The sequence below is a fragment of the Leucoraja erinacea genome, chromosome 20 (genome assembly GCF_028641065.1).
Source record: "Leucoraja erinacea ecotype New England chromosome 20, Leri_hhj_1, whole genome shotgun sequence".
NCBI lineage: Eukaryota > Metazoa > Chordata > Chondrichthyes > Rajiformes > Rajidae > Leucoraja > Leucoraja erinaceus.
Genome location: NC_073396.1, coordinates 33889172 through 33905823, shown reverse-complemented (window position 1 = coordinate 33905823; position 16652 = coordinate 33889172). Strand labels below are relative to the sequence as shown.

The following is a 16652-nucleotide window of genomic DNA, read 5'->3' as shown; positions in this document are numbered from 1 at the left end:
ATCCAAAATTAGTACCCCGTTCCGTTTTTTTCCCCATATCCCTTGATTCCCTTAGCGCTAAGAGCTAAATCTAACTCTCACTTGAAAGAGAGAGAATCTTCTGCCATTCCATCTCTACCAATGCTAGCAAGATACCAACTTCACCAAAGATGGACACAAAAAGCTGGAGTAACTCACCAAAAGTCGGCACAGTCAGGAGACTAACGTTTTTGGCTTCTCAGCGGGTCAGATAGCATCTCTGGAGAAAAGGAATGGGTGACGTTTTCAGGTCGAGACCCTTCTTCAGACCAACTTCACCAATGCTGGCAAGATGCCAACTTCACGCTAGCTGGTTATTTTCCTTAATGCAGCATGCAACCAGGGTTGGATGCCAATACAAGAATACAAACTAGCAAGGGCAATTATCTTGAATTATCTACTTAAAGGTAGCCAGTGCCACTGAAAGCAAGGCTGTCCACATCCTTTAGTGGGGTTAACGTTGTATCATGTCTGCGGCAGGTTCTAGTAAAGTGGGGTAAAGTTGTATCATGTCTGCAGTGGGTACTGGCAACCATTCTGGAATTCTTCCCTGACCTTGAAGATCTAGCACACCAGGGGAAAAATTCCCACCCCACATCTCTGATGCAAGAGCTGGAGAGGAGGAGAGATGTGATCTAAAGGGTGGGAGAAGGGGAACGTCCTGAAATACACTGCAAAGGTGGACGCACATAACCTTACCAGTCGAGGCGAGTACTCAAGTCCTGAGGACTTGGAAGAGGTTGAAAACTCGAGTGGTCACGAGCAGAATAGGCATCCCCCAGCCTTATTCCACCAGTCTCAATGACTCTTTAGTGAGCCACAGTCCAACACTCATCAGCACTCCCAGTCTCCATCAGTCAGAACTTGTACCCAGTGGATTTACACAGAACAGAAGCAACGCTCCCTACCCACTGAATCCATGCGAACCGCCAAGCACCCGTTTACACTGATCCCATTGTATTCTCCTTACATTCCCATCAACACTCCCCAGAATTTTGTGCTGTGTACAAACCCTCACACTGCCACTGCTGTAAGCCTGACACATACAACCCATACCTTGCCTGTACAGTACAGTGTGACTGCGTGGGTTTTCTCCGAGATCTTGCTTTTCCTCCCACACTGCAAAGAAGTACAGGTTTTGTATGTTAATTGGCTTGGTAAATGTTTTTTTTTTTTAATTGTCCCTAGTGGGTGTAGGAGAGTGTACATGTGCGGGGATCGCTGGTCATCGCGGAGCCGGTGGGCCGAAGGGCCTGTTTCCGGGTTGTATCTCTAAAACTAAAAGTAAATTTAAAACACTGATATCTCATATAGTGAAACTCGAGTAAAAAAATTGCATGCTGAATTTCTTTAATTGGTGAGACCTCCAACTGGGAGCTCGGGCTCAATCCTCCCTCCTTCTCTTGTCATACTCCAGTTATTCTCCATGTCGCACTCAACTACACAGGGAATTGTGAACAACCTGGAGCAACTGGTTCGTGCTGAAGCTTTGAAGACAAAAGCAATTCCGCCAAAAACACTTTTTCCCAAATATTTGATAAATGAAGAGCTAACTTCATTAAGTCAGCAGCAGTGTCATCGATGGTTTATTTAAAAAATAATATGTTCTAAATAACATTATTTGTGTCTTATTAATTAGATACAATCTGCGGGAAGGTTCATAGAAACATAGAAACATAGAAATTAGGTGCAGGAGTAGGCCATTCGGCCCTTCGAGCCTGCACCGCCATTCAATATGATCATGGCTGATCATCAACTCAGTATCCCGTACCTGCCTTCTCTCCATACCCTCTGATCCCCTTGACCACAAGGGCCACATCTAACTCCCTCTTAAATATAGCCAGTGAACTGGCCTCAACTACCCTCTGTGGCAGAGAGTTCCAGAGATTCACCACGCTCTGTGTGAAAAAAGTTCTCCTCATCTCGGTTTTAAAGGATTTCCCCCTTATCCTTAAGCTGTGACCCCTTGTCCTGGACTTCCCCAACATCGGGAACAATCTTCCTGCATCTAGCCTGTCCAACCACTTAAGAATTTTGTAAGTTTCTATAAGATCCCCTCTCAATCTCCTAAATTCTAGAGAGTATAAACCAAGTCTATCCAGTCTTTCTTCATAAGACAGTCCTGACATCCCAGGAATCAGTCTGGTGAACCGTCTCTGCACTCCCTCTATGGCAATAATGTCCTTCCTCAGATTTGGAGACCAACACTGCACGCAATACTCCAGGTGTGGTCTCACCAAGACCCTGTACAACTGCAGTAGAACCTCCCTGCTCCTATACTCAAATCCTCTTGCTATGAAAGCCAACATACCATTCGCTTTCTTTACTGCCTGCTGCACCTGCATGCCTACCTTCAATGACTGGTGTACCATGACACCCAGGTCTCGCTGCATCTCCCCCTTTCCCAATCGGGAATCGGTTCATTTACAGCTCAGACTGCCATGATTCCAGGTACACAAAAATGCTGGAGAAACTCAGCGGGTGCAGCAGCATCTATGGAGCGAATGAAATAGGCAACGTTTCGGACCGAAACGTTGCCTAATTCCTTCGCTCCATAGATGCTGCTGCACCCGCTGAGTTTCTCCAGCATTTTTGTGTACCTTTGATTTTCCAGCATCTGCAGTTCCTTCTTAAACACAAATGCCATGATTCCAGGTTGATTCTATCTAAACAGAATGCTTTGATGTACATAGTTCTTTCAAAATTAAAATGTCACATGAATAAAGTCCCCACAATGGTTTATCAAGAGTTTGGTTTAAGAAAATACTCAATTTTAAAAAGGGGCGAGGTTCTCTGGAAATGTTTCTCAGAGTTAGACTCCCAAACCAAAGGCTTGAACCAGGTCCGCACTTTGCTGAAGTGTCCAGGAGCCACACTCCACATTGATGTAGTAGTGAAAGCAGAGAAGATAGACACAAAATGCTGGAGTAACTCAGCGGGTCAGGCAGCATCTCAGGAGAGAAGGAACGGGTAACGTTTGGATTGAGACCCTTCTTCAGACTGAGAGTCAGGGGAGGGGGATACCAGAGATATGGAAGGGTAAGGTGTGAAAATGACATCAAAGCAGATGGTGTTCAAGGCCAATGTAGAATGGTTCATTGTTGGCTGAGGGGAAGGTGACAACAAGTCCAATGACTGGAATTTTCTTTTATGACAGGAAGTTCACACTAAGGCCACTCTTCCCAGCCCTATAACACTGTTCAACTCCACCTCTAAAAATTCTGTAGAACATAGAACAGCACTGTACAACAATAAACCCTTCAGCCCATGATATTTTGCCAAACATGATGCCCCGACCTGCACATAATCCATATCCCTCCATTTCCCGCATTTCCATGTGTTTATCTGAAAGTTTCCTAAATGTCACTATCACAGCCTCAACTCAACTGTTGCTGAAAGCTCCAGACTTGCCTCTTCTTTCCAGCCTCCTCCTTTCACTCCGTTGCGTTCTCCATTAGCCTCTGGTTGTCCAAGGCTCCACTGCTCTGCGCCACCATCTTCTTTGTTCCTCCTGCTCATAATTTTATACGCTAGTTCACTATCCCCTCAGCCTTCTTTATTTCGAGGAAAACAGACCCTGACAGACAGTCAGTCCTTATGAATAGGAATCTCCAGTCCTGGCAACATCTTCAGAAATCTCCTCAGCACTCTCTCATGTGCTATCCTATCGTACACTTAATTCAACATACATTTTAATAAGACCTCTTCAATTCAGTGCCTTGACTAATAAAGAATGCAGCATTAAACTGGGACTGCTTGCCTTGTCGGGGAGATGTAATAGATCCAGTTATACTTTTCAAGGTTAGCTGGGAGAAGGCATACTACTTGCTGTCGTGGCCAATATTTATTTCTTTACCAATGTTAGTTAAGGGCCTGTCCCACCAGCATGCGATAGCATGCGTCTAGCACGACCAAACGTGGTCGCTTGAGGCGTACGGCCTCGCGGGGCCGGTCGCACTTCGATCGGCGGAGGTGTATGGAGTTGTGCGGGGCTGGTCCCGACATTGCGCGGCGCTCCAATCTAGCACTGTCCGAAAATCCCGCGCAGCAACGGCCTGTCGGCCCGCAGGCGCATTGAGGCCGTACGCAGCGCCTCGACGGGCGTACGCAGCATCTTGACATCGTACGCAGCGTCTTGACGGCGTACGCCTAGCATGTGGCGTTGCGCGATGACGTCACCGCCCGACGTGCCGTTGCGTGATGATGTCACCGCCCAATGCCATGCGACGTCCAAATTCAGTCGGCCCGCCTCCTGCCCAGCTGATTGGTGAGTTTGATGTCGGGACCAGTCCCGCACAACTCCATACGCCTCCAGGGTTGGAAGTGGGACTGGCCCCGCGAGGCCAAACGCCTCAAGCGACCACGTTTGGTCGCGCTAGATGCATGCTATCGCATGCTGGTGGGACAGGCCCTTTACCAAAATAGATTAAGAGGTTGCTGGCACATTTCTATTGTGAGGGCATGTTGTCCACCAATCTTTAGATGAAAATGCACACTGAGGTAACCTCTAACACTGAGGTAACCTCTAAAGTAAATATGATATGTTAATCAGTGATAGTTGAATGAAGTTAAATTCCCACATCTTTCATGCATCATCCATTGTAGACTATCTGAAAAAGCTCAAATACAAAATATGGTTAGTCTCAGATCATTTCGTCAATTCCCTTCGAGAATGGTCAGCTTTTCAGTGATGGAACTACAAATAGGTTTAGGATTGTAGAAGTACATCGACCAAGAAATATTGCCTTCGTGGGCAAATATTGTTCCAAGCTTCAAGGAATCAGTCTTGACCGTTCAAGGAAGGGTCTCGACCCGAAACGTCACCCATTCCTTCTCTCCAGAGATGCAGCCTGTCCCGCTGAGTTACTCCAGCATGTTGTGTCTACCTTCAATTTAAACCAGCACCTGCAGTTCTTCGTTACACAAGGAATCACATTATTGGATTGTCTGCAGATTTACAGCCAGGGAGGAAATGAGGCTAGTTTATTAGAGGCCTCCTCAAAGGATGGACTTTGTGGGTTGTTTACCACAGTATGCATCCTTCCAAAAGCGATGTTGTCGTATGGAAATCCTTAAAGTGCTTCAGAACTAATTGAATACTTTCCAAGTCATGATGAGGGGGAGTGTTAAGCCTGTTGCATGTGACAGGGTCCCACAAACAGCATATCAGCTATTAAGTAGACAATCTGTTTGTTTCAGTGAAGTTGGTTGAGAGAGGAATGTTCGCCAGGACACCAGAAGAGCTCACTGCTCTTTTGCACACGCTGCCTTGGGTGGGATTCTCACATCCATTTCATTTCAGAAAATGGCACAACTTGCATTGCTATGCTGCAAGCATAGGTTTACAGAAACAGCCCTGATGTGGGTCACCCAACTTGCTTCCTCTCTTTGAGGTAAACGTGCTAATCAAAAATCAGAGCCTGCAGCAGTATCTTTGGATGGCACAGTGGCACAACTGGTAGAAGAACTGCCTCACAGCCCCGGCAACCTGGTTGTAATCCTGATCTCAGGTGTTGTCGGAGTGTGAAGTTTGCACGTTCTGGCTATGACCATGTGGATATCCCCCAGGTAATTTGTTTTCCTCCCACATCCCAGTGATGTATGGGTTGGTAGATTAATCAACCTAGATTGCCCTAGAATCGGAGGTGTTAATGGGAGAGTTTAGTTTAGTTTTAGAGATACAGCGCGGAAACAGGCCCTTCGGCCCACCCAGTCAGCACTGACCAGCGATCCCCGCACATTGTACATTTACATCCCATACCAGGCCAATTAGCCTACAAACCTGTACGTCTTTGGAGTGTGAGAGGAAACTGAAGATCTCGGACAAAAACCCTTGCAGGTCACGGAGAGAACGTACAAACTTCACACAAACAGCGCCTGTAGTCAGAATCGAACCCAGGTCTCTGGCACTGTAAGGTAGCAACTCTACCGCTGTACCACTGTGCCGCCCTGACATAGTGTGTAGGGAAAATTAGTTGGTCTGTGAACTGACATAGATTTGATAGACCAAAATAACCTTATCCTCTGCCAGGAGGAAATATGAAAATACTGAAGTGCAGGCACTGAAAATATGAAACAAAAACACAAAATGTTGGCAATATTGGGCTCATTGACATCATGCTCAATAGAGTTAATGCCTCAGATCAACAACATTTCATCTGATCTAGGAAACGTTGTAGATAAAACAGAAAGTGCTGGGAAAACCTTGGAGGTCAGGCAGCATCTAGGGAGAGGGAAGTGATTCAGGTCGACTTTAATGAGATCAGCAGGTTTAAGGAAGCCGAGAAACAGAAAAGGTCAGGGGAGAAGAGTTGGGATGAAGTGAAAACATCCATGATAAAGGATTGATAGTACAAGATGCAAGAAGTTGGTACTGGGACAAAAAACAAAGAAACCAGGCCCATCAAGGAACCTAGCGTAGGTGGTAATGGGAGAAGCAGAATCATTTGTGAAATTACTATAAGAAAATACTTTAGTTGTTTGGAATCTGAAACAGAAAAATGTTTTTTTCATTGGTTTATTTGTTATATCATTCCATTTCAAAACAGATTATGGGCTGCTGTAATCTTGCTTGGTATTGTTGTGAGGGACATTTAATAATGTCATCTTTATAATGTCTTGGAATATTAAGACTACTTCAAAATTTAAGTGCTGTTTCTGGACACTCCAGCCCAGAGTTTCATAAATCCAATTATGCACAATTGTAAAATAACAGTTCTGAACTGTGCACAATACTTCAGCTGAGGCCTGACTAATGCTCGATAGACTTGGACCAGACCTTCCCTGCTCTTATATTGTAAGTCTCATCTGCTGAAGGCAAGTGGTCCACAAGGCTTCCTTTATGCCTTCTAAACCATCTTTACTGTTGCCTCGGGGATCCTGGACCACTGCCCTCGTCTACAAAGACAAAGCCTGAGCAATGTATCTTTCCCCTGCATCCTTGATGAAGGCTGTTGATGTTTTCCCTGGTCTACACCATCTAAGGTTCTCCAGCGGAACTGGAAACTCCTAGGGTCCGGTGGTGACGAGAGAATGATATGGAAGATGTATTAAATTATGAGGGGTAGGGATAAAATATACTGCCCCCGTATCAGAAATAGATAAAACTAGAGGATTTAGGTGTGGATTTATTATGGTCACGTATACAGAGGCGCAGTGGTTTTGTTTTGCTTGGTTTTGCCTGCTAAACTAATCAGATCAAATAATACTCTAGATAAATACAATCGTCAAACTCCATGTGCCTGAGAGAGTGGTAGACGCTGGGTCACTGACAGCATTGAAGACATATCCAGGTGAACACTTGAATCACTTTGCCCCAGAAGGTAATGGTCTAAGTGCTAGGAACTGGAATCAATATGGAAGGGTGTCTACTGCATGACGTGGATGAGTTGGGCCACGCTGTAGGATTCTATGACCACATGACTATGTATACCAAGATCTCTCTGTCCCTCAGTACTTCATAGCTTTCATCTTGTGTATCCTGGACATTCTACTAAATCTATATTCAGTATTCATGTTTAGACCATTAATAATTCAACCTGTTACTCGGATGGTCTGAGGTCCACACATGCTTTAAAAGGGTAGCTATAACCCCAAGATTCAACGACCACCAACCTGTGGCACTCACAACCGTTGTGATGAAATGCTTGATGTGGTTGGTTAAGATGTAAATCAATTCTGCCTTACTAAAGATCTGGACACACTTCAATTCACCTACCTGCCACCTCACCGGCCCTCCACTCTGTGCTGAAACACTTGGACAAGAAGAACACATTAATCAGGCTGGTGGTCATCTGAAGAAGGGTGTCGACCCGAAACGGCACCCATTCCTTCTCTCTGGAGATGCTGCCTGTCCTGCTGAGTTACTCCAGCGTTTTGTGTCTATCTTTGATGTTCATTGACTACAGCTTGGCATGCATGCACTCTCAACCTATTGTCAAACTTGGGGAACTGCATCTTTGCTCGTCCCTATGCAACTGGACTCTGAGCTGCCTCATCAACAGACCTCGATAACTGCAAACCGACCGTGGAAGATAAACGCTCTCGACTCTTTGTTTTAATAAACAGCCTTATCCTCGAGCATTGAGCCTACCACTTCCTTAAGCTTGCAGTAAATTGCATGAAGTGTGTTTGGGATATGTGGCGATTATGTTATTATGAGGCAATTTGTTACTGCGTTACGTGCCATTGTGGGCTTAGACTTTGGCCATCATCTGCAAGGCTAAAGGGCCTGTTCCAGTTAGGCGATTTTTTCGGCGACTGTCACAATCGCAGCAGGTCACCGAAAAAGGCAGTGACTGAACCCCCCCCACAACAAGCTACGACCACCTAATCGACATCAAACTACGGCAAGCTACCGACAACCGGCAACCCATTAGGACGTCCACCTACGACAACCTACGTCCACCCGCGACAAGCTACGACCATGTCGGCGACAACTGAAGACAATTCAGTCGCTGGTACCTGGCGCCGGTTGGCGTAGGTTGACGTAGGTAGTCGCCAATGGAATTCATCAAAGTCGCCACCCGGCGACAACCAACGCCACCCGGCGACAACCAACGCCACCCGGCGACAACCTGTCACCTGGCGACAACCTACGACAGCACCTACGTCAGGAGAAGACAAGCTACGTCAAGCCCACAGTCGCTGAAAAGTTTTGAATATTTCAAAATCCAGCGGCGACCAGAGAAATGTTACGACTCTTTAGGCGACTTGAGGCGACTACTCACAAGTACACAGGCATCACCTCGCGACCATGTGGTGACAGCCTGTAGTTGCCTAAAAAAATCACCTAAGTGGGACAGGGGCTTAAAGATTTCTGCCTTGGTGTTGCTGGAAAAGCTGCAAAGAAATTCATCAGATTAGTACTGCTTGATCAATCAGCGAGATCATTCTCCAGAGTCTGTCGTCTGATGTTTCCTTTAAATAGGGAGTTGGAACATACTTTGCTGTCTGCTCTGCTGTCCTAAGTACAGCTTGTGCAGGAAGCCTGCAGCCGTATAATCCAGCTCTCTTAGCTGGAGTACACCACGGCTGCACCTCCTCATGAGTGATATGCACTTATTTCACCCCTGCACATATACAATATGCTTTTTGGTGAATGTGTTATTTGCGCTGTAGTCTGGCTCATGAATCCTTTGGAACTGGGTGACATGTAGACCATTTCAGAGGATGCTTAAGAGTCACCTACATCAGCCTAGGTCTCGGGTGACTTATAGGCTAGTACGAGTGAGACCAACACATTATTGAACCTGGTGGATTTTCACAAGTCTATAGAAGCTTCATGGTTCCCATTACTGCTGCTGGTTTATTATTCCAGGTTTATTCATGTATTCAAATTGAGTGCAAGATGCTGAGAGTAGGAGGAACATTTATTGTAATCATTAGGATGGTCTTATTTTAGAATAATAGTAGCTTTGCCAGGTGTGTAGTCACCCAGTGATAAGACTCTCAAAGTGGAGAAATCTCTTCACCATTAACGGTCGGCACGGTGGTGCAGCGGTAGAGTTGCTGCCTTACAGCGCTTGCAGCGCCGGACAACCACGTTCGATCCCGACTATGGGCGCTGTCTGTAAGGAGTTTGTACGCTCTCCCCATGACCTGCATGGATTTTCCCTGAAATCTTCGGTTATATCCCACACCCCAAAGACGTACAGGTTTGTAGGTTAATTGGCTTGGTATAAATGTAAAATGATCCCTAGTGCGTGTGTGGGATAGTGTTAGTGTGCGGGGGATTGCTGGTCGGTGTGGACTCGGTGGGCCAAAGGGCCTGTTTCTGTGCTGTATCTCTAAACTAAACGAAAGCAGTTAATCCAACCAATCAAGCAGACAGCACAGTGCAAGGCAGCTCACAAACCCAGAGATATTTGGGATTAATTCCATTCATTTACCAACAGCTGCAGAATTTTGACAGTGAGAAGTATTAATGCAGCAACATTTGCGAGCTTGTTTTACCTTCAGCCAACAATTACTGTAGAGTGTGTCACCAGGTACAAAAGGTGAATCACAGTTAACAGTCCTGTGTGCAATCATCCATCATTTGGGCACAATCAATTAAAACATTCCAAATGTTAAAATTGGTTAACACTTCATCATATTAAATGTAGTGGCAGTAGTTCTCCGATGATGCTCACTATGGATGTATCTTAGTGAGATAAAGCAGCAGAATAACAAATGGAATATTAAAACACATCCTCCACATTCTTGGTAGAGCAGGCTCCTTGGAGAATGGGAGAAGACAGCAAGCATTAATTGGATTAAAGCATGAGGGAATATGCAAAGTTGCTGCCTAGCAACACTTCTCCTCAGATGTTTCCTTGAAGCGTCATCATGTTTAAGATCAAAAATTCCTTTACCAACAAAGGTGCTGTCAGTAGCATTATTTAGTTCCACAAGTTTTGAATAGACTGTTCCAAATGTCACTTTGTTTCTTTCCATCTGCCACACTTAAAGCCATCTCTTCTCAGCTGCATTCCAAAGCTGTTCCTTCCTAAATTTGGTACAGTGGTGATAAATTTGACTGCATACGTGGTATGGTTACTTTCTATAGTGTGAATAGATCAGTCATTTTCTTTTTTTAGCTTTCCCCCTCTGAGTTCGATGATGGCCATAGTTCCTCCTTATCAATGGGGTATTTGTTATGAGGAGATTTACTGGTGCATGAAAGAAGGGGGAGCAATATTTTGAAATGTCATAATTAGGGAAGGCATATTTATGACCAAATTTCCCACTGGAAGTTGGAGCAGTTGGTAATGATGGCCATGTTGAAGAAGGGTCTCAACCCGAAACGTCACCCATTCCTTCGCTCCATAGATGCTGCCTCACCCGCTGAGTTTCTCCAGCATTTGTGTCTACCTACCATGTTGACAATGGTGAATATACATTTTAATCAATTTCAGGTAGGTACAAACCCAACAGTTTCATAAAGAAATTAGCTGTAATTGTTTTGTGATATTTAATATTATTGTATTGTATTATATCCATCTCTTGCTTTTTGCCACTGTGTATAGGTTGGAGCCCTTCTCCTCAGGATGTGCAATGGCTCGGGCAAGACAGTGATGGAGCAGCATTGCCTCATTTTACTAAATAGTGTGTGTTGAATCACGAGTACATTCATTAAAATGTCTTTGTGCATTCACAAACGCTGAAATTGACTGGCAGACTTGAATATTCCATTCGTCTAATTCATGTCCCAAGTTTTGTAGTCAGAATCGAAGACCAGAGGATAATAAGGGACAGAAGTTTAGGGGTAATATGAGGGGAACTTCTTTACGCAGAGAGTGGTGGCGGTGTGGGAATGAGCTCCCAGTGGAAGTGGTGGAGGCAGGTTCATTGGTATCATTTAAAAATAAATTGGATAGGCATATGGATGAGAAGGGAATGGAGGGTTATGGTACGAGTGCAGGCAGGTGGGACTAAGGGGAACAAAATGTGTTCGCCGTGGACTTGTAGGGCCGAGATGGCCTGTTTCCGTGCTGTAATTGTTATATGGTTGTTATATATGATGCGTGTGCATCCATTGTTGTATAAAACAATATTCCATTGTTTTCCTGCCTACCTTCTTATGAAATATTCAATTTGACCTCATCCAAAATTCCTCCATCTCTTTCCCAACTTTCACTAATTCCGGTTTGTCTATCATCCCTGTGCTCATTGTGTTGTATCAATAAGTGTTGACAAGTGTTTAAATATGCAAGAATTTAACCTCCTTCACATGCTTTAAACTTCCTAAATGTATGCAACAAAATGGTAGTTTAACTATAACTGGGCTTGAGCCAGATTTGAAAATAAAGAATGATGTGAGTTTTTGTGGCCTGCATACTTCTAAACTAAGGTGCATTGATGGCCTAGGTAGTGGCACGGTGGTGCAGCGGTAGAGTTGCTGCCTTACAGCTCCAGCGATCCAGGTTTGATCCTGACTGCGAGAGCTATCTGTATGGAATTTGTACATTCTCCCCGTGACCACATGGGGTTTCCCCAGATGCTCCGGTGTCCTCCCACACTCCAAAGACGTAAAGGTTTGTAGGTTAATTGGCTTTGGTATAAATGGTAAATGATCCCAAGTAGGATTGCGCTGGTGTGCGGGGATCGCTGGTCGGCGTGGACACGCATGGCCGGAGGGCCTGTTTCCGTGCTGTATCTCGAAACTGAACTAAATTGAACACTGACCTGATTTGCCTCATGGTGCAAAAACACTTCGATGTTCCTCCAATTTTGGCTTCTTGCACAGACATGATTTTGTTTGCTCTGTCTTTGGCAATGGTGGCTCAATTGGCAGAGTTGCTGCCCCACTGCGCCAGAGACCCGGGTTAGATTCTGACCATGGGCGCTGTCTGTGTGGAGTTTGCACGTCCCCCCGATACCATGTGGGCTTCCACCGGGTGTTCCAGCTTCCTCCCACAACCCAAAGACCTGCGGGTTTGTAGGCTAATTGGCCTCTGTAAAGTTCCCCCTAGTGTGTAGGGAGTGGATGAGAAAGTGGGATGACATACAGTAGAACGAGTGTGGTTGGTAGGACTCTGTGGTCCATAGGGTCTGTTTCCATGCTGCATCTCTAAACTCAGTGGCTTCAGATATCTGCCCCCCAGTTTCTGTAAATCCTTTCTATCTCTCTCCTTAGCAGCCTGTACAACAGTCCTTAAACCTTAATGCCCCTGTCCCACTTAGGAAACCTGAACGGAAACCTCTGGAGACTTTGCGCCCCACCCAAGGTTTCCGTGCTGTTCCTGGAGGTTGCAGGTGGTTGCCGGCGGTTGCAGGTAGTGGAAGCAGGTGGGGAGACTGACAAAAACCTCCAGGAACCTCCGGGAACCGCACGGAAACCTTGGGTGGGGCGCAAAGTCTCCAGAGGTTTCCGTTCAGGTTTCCTAAGTGAGACAGGGGGATTACTCTGACCAAGCTTTACTTCTCTCTGTACATGCCAAATCACGTCTGACAAATGGTTTTGTGAAATGCCTCAGGAAATGTTACTCCATTATGAACAGCAGTGTAATCGGAAGCTATTGCACCGAGCTTTGACTGCAATTATTCCATCACAGAGTGTTGCAAAACTGAGCACCATTTCCTATTTGAAACGATGCATCACTAATACTTATTTTCTTGTTTCCCCTAAATACTCCTTAGCTGAAAAGGCAAACGATGACTTCTTTGCCAAGCGTCAGCATTTTGCGGAGCTGGCGGCGAAGGGGAGCTTGCCCCTCCACCCAGTGCAGATGCCAATGGACCACGATGACCCCGTGCGGGCCTCGGACACCTACAACCCCAAGCCGCCCGGGCAGCGGAACAAAATCACCAAGATGCACACGCATCCTCTGGTCTTCGATTCTGACTACAAAACCTGGGACACGAATGACACTACCATCCGCCGGCAGGCTTACGCCAACAAGAGACCCTGCACAGTGGGTCCTGTGGCAGAGAAGGCCAGTCCTCAGGCACAGCATTACCTGGGACAGCAGCCGTACTTTGTAACCAACAGCAAAACAGAAGTGACCGTGTGATGATCAGCGCCTTTTTTATTAAAAAAAAACAAACATTGATACCTGAGAATTACCTACCCCAGATGGAAGAATGTTAAAATGTGCTCTAGTTGTCGACTAATGCAAATTGGGCTACGGAATTTGAAAAAAAATGAGCAATACATGCTGAAGGATGAAGTGGACTTTATGTTGAGAAAAAAAAGTTGCGAATTTTCTTAAAGAAAAAAGACCAGTTCATATTGCAATAGCACATTTCAGTTTTGTTGTCAGAGGTGATTGGGACATGCGAATGTTTAAGACAATTGGGAGCATGTTTTCTGTAGTTTTCTAGCTTCCTCTGCGCGCAATTGGGAAAGGAAGGTTGGAGACAGCTTACCCCTGTCTTAAACAGAGAGCTTCTTGATCAGCTTGCTGACTCTCAGCTGCCTTCAGTCTCGCTGGGAAGACTGGGTAACATAGGTCGTGCCTTTACTCTGGAAAATGATGCTGTTCACTCCGGCCATGGTTGGCAATCCCACTTCCTCGCCATCCAATCTCCACTAACGTTAGCGCTGCATCTTGTACTATGCCCAAGGGATTGGTACAGTTGGCCATTAAGATCAAGATGCTAGCGTTGGGCTGCATTCCATGTTCATGAAGTAGACTTCTGTGAATATTCTCCCTCTCAATTAATTGGTGTCAAGGCCTCCTTCAGAAGATCCTGCAGTTATCAAGCTGAAAAAGCGAGGGATAGAAACTAAATGTGCATTTCATTCTATCCTGTTTCAGAAAGAAATCATAAACGATGACCTAATCCCATCACCAATTTTATATGTATATGGAGGGTACAATTTTTTAATGAGTCTTTGGATTTGGTAAACAAGTTGTCGTTATATCTCCAGTGCTGAAGTTAACTTGTTTTCACTTGAATTCAGTACATTACAGATTGGTTCATTAGGATGCCCTACACTATCTGCTTCCTGGATGCTTTGAAGCAGGGGTCTGACAACATAATGCAGAGTTCTAAAATCTGTGCACCGTCTGGTTAAATTTTTCATCTTCATGCATAATGTACCATTAATGAAATTTGTAATCCCATTATCGGTGAACCATATACTTTCCCATTTGATGGGCTGCATAACTAGTTATATTCAGGATAATCTAGGATAATTATTAGCCCAAAAGAGCGAAAATAGTCCTTTAAAATCATTTCTCGATAGTCTGCTCCACCCATATATTCTAGTGCATTTTATAGATTTAAATACCTCAGCAAGCCAAGACTGAACATGGGTGGATCTTTGGTTTTAAGTCGTGTGCTTTGCTGTCCTGGGAGACTGCCTGAGATGGATGGTTAGCTGTGCAATACAGTGGGATGGGGGAGGGAGGGTTATAGGGTTATACAACCTGCTGACTTGGGATAGCTGAGATGCAAACAATGTGTCATTGCCCAGATTCAATAGACATCACTGTGATGGGTGCAAAGTTGCACCTAAAATAAATGAGCAGAAACATGCAAAAAGTCACTGAAGCAGCTTTTAAACTAACGACAAGTGAAAAGAACGGATAGGTGTGCCTCTCATTCCAACTTCACACTGATTTACGAGAGAACTTTGGCACAAGTACCAAATCGACACCCGCACAACCCAAACCAACGTTAATCACATTCAGGTCTGGACTGCAATTAGCTAGTTCGGGGGTGGGGAACCTTTTCATGTTGAAATGCTGCATTAAGTTAGCTGTAATCTAATAAGGCCGCATCCAAGAAACACCAATCAGATATACTTCAAAATGCACATTATTTTGTTGAAATAGCCCTCATGACTTACTCATGTTTTAATTGTGGCTGTCAGTCGGGGAGGATTATTTCGTTGAGTCTTCTTTCACTCTTTGGTATTTTAAATACGTTTATTTTAAGATTAAAATTAAAATAACAAAAGACGAACAAAAACATATTCATAAAAATAAAAGGATTTGTTCTACAAAATCCCGATTCATTCAAAAGGCCGTACTTAATGACCTAGAAGGCCGCATGTGGCCTTAAGGCGGCAGGTTACCCTCCCCTGAGCTAGTTGCTGTATGGAGAAGGCTGTAGATGGCAGGCTATTGTCAGGCAAAGGCCTGGTGGGGTTTTGGGAGGTAGCAGGAGGGGAGGCATGGGGCCAACCTTGTGGAAATGGGTCATCACTGCAATGGAGGATTTGTGGGGCGCAGAGCCATTCTTCCATCACTTTAGACCCATAAAAATATCTTTCACTCCCCAAGTGGTAAAGCCTCAGTAAAACATTTGCAGCCTCATTTGTGGCTAGAATAATGGACAGGGTGTCCTTCAACAAGAACCAGGCCCAAACTATAATAGTAAAACATCTTTCAGTGTGTCTGGCCATGACTGCTCTGTATTTATTTAATGGCCTCATTGAAGGGTAATTCTCAAGGTCCCCATGAGAAAGCCACTGCCAGTTGCTCATCTCTGCACGTAAAACATGTACAGGCAGCAGTGAACATGTTTTCTGAATGAGTTCTTCCTCTCCTTTGCTCTCCCTTGGACCGAGGCCACCAGAAGAGTTCACGGTTAATACTGAGATGGAAAATTGGATTAATGGTATTGGGAAATATGTCAGCCGGTACGTTTGACATCTCAAAGCTATTAAAGTAACCAGGCAAGCCTGGGTGCACAACAATGCAAGAAGCTGACCTTGGGGCCATTGGCAATGCCAAAGCAATGCGGACCTTGCCAAGGTGTTTATTCAAAGGGGCAATGGTGGAAGGGGCTTAGAAGAGCAAGGAAACGAGAGGGAAACATGGCTCATGCCCATAAGTCCATCAGACTATCTTACTATAGATGTTGATATTTAATGTATGCACAAGGACAGGGTGGCCAAAGGAATCCACTAATGAGTTGAATACATTGCATGACTTACATCTTTTCCTCCCTGCATTACTGTTGCAATGTCCACACACATGTCCCGTGACTGCGACCATCGTTGGGTGAAGTGCAGCAGTCTCTCATGTTGCAATAACTTTAAGCAAACCCACAGTACTTTGCTCAGGAATAGCGCTGGGTGGCTCCACTAGAATTTTGTGTGAACACTATCTACTGAGTGATGGAATGGTCTTTCTCCCTTTACATCTCGTGGCACCATTTAAAAGAAAATTCTCCCTGACATTTTGCTGCATGTGCAA

General features: G+C 45.0%; 1 protein-coding gene across 1 annotated transcript in view; it reads left to right on the top strand.

Moving 5' to 3' along the window:
• Window positions 1–14849, top strand: part of shisa9a (shisa family member 9a) — a 316938-nt gene extending 302089 nt beyond the window's left edge. The window contains exon 5 of the mRNA XM_055651847.1: window positions 13141–14849. Within this exon, the coding sequence (XP_055507822.1) occupies window positions 13141–13514 (374 nt within the window). The 3' untranslated portion in view covers window positions 13515–14849. The remainder of the gene's footprint in view (window positions 1–13140) is intronic.
• The last annotated feature ends 1803 nt before the right edge of the window (window positions 14850–16652 follow it).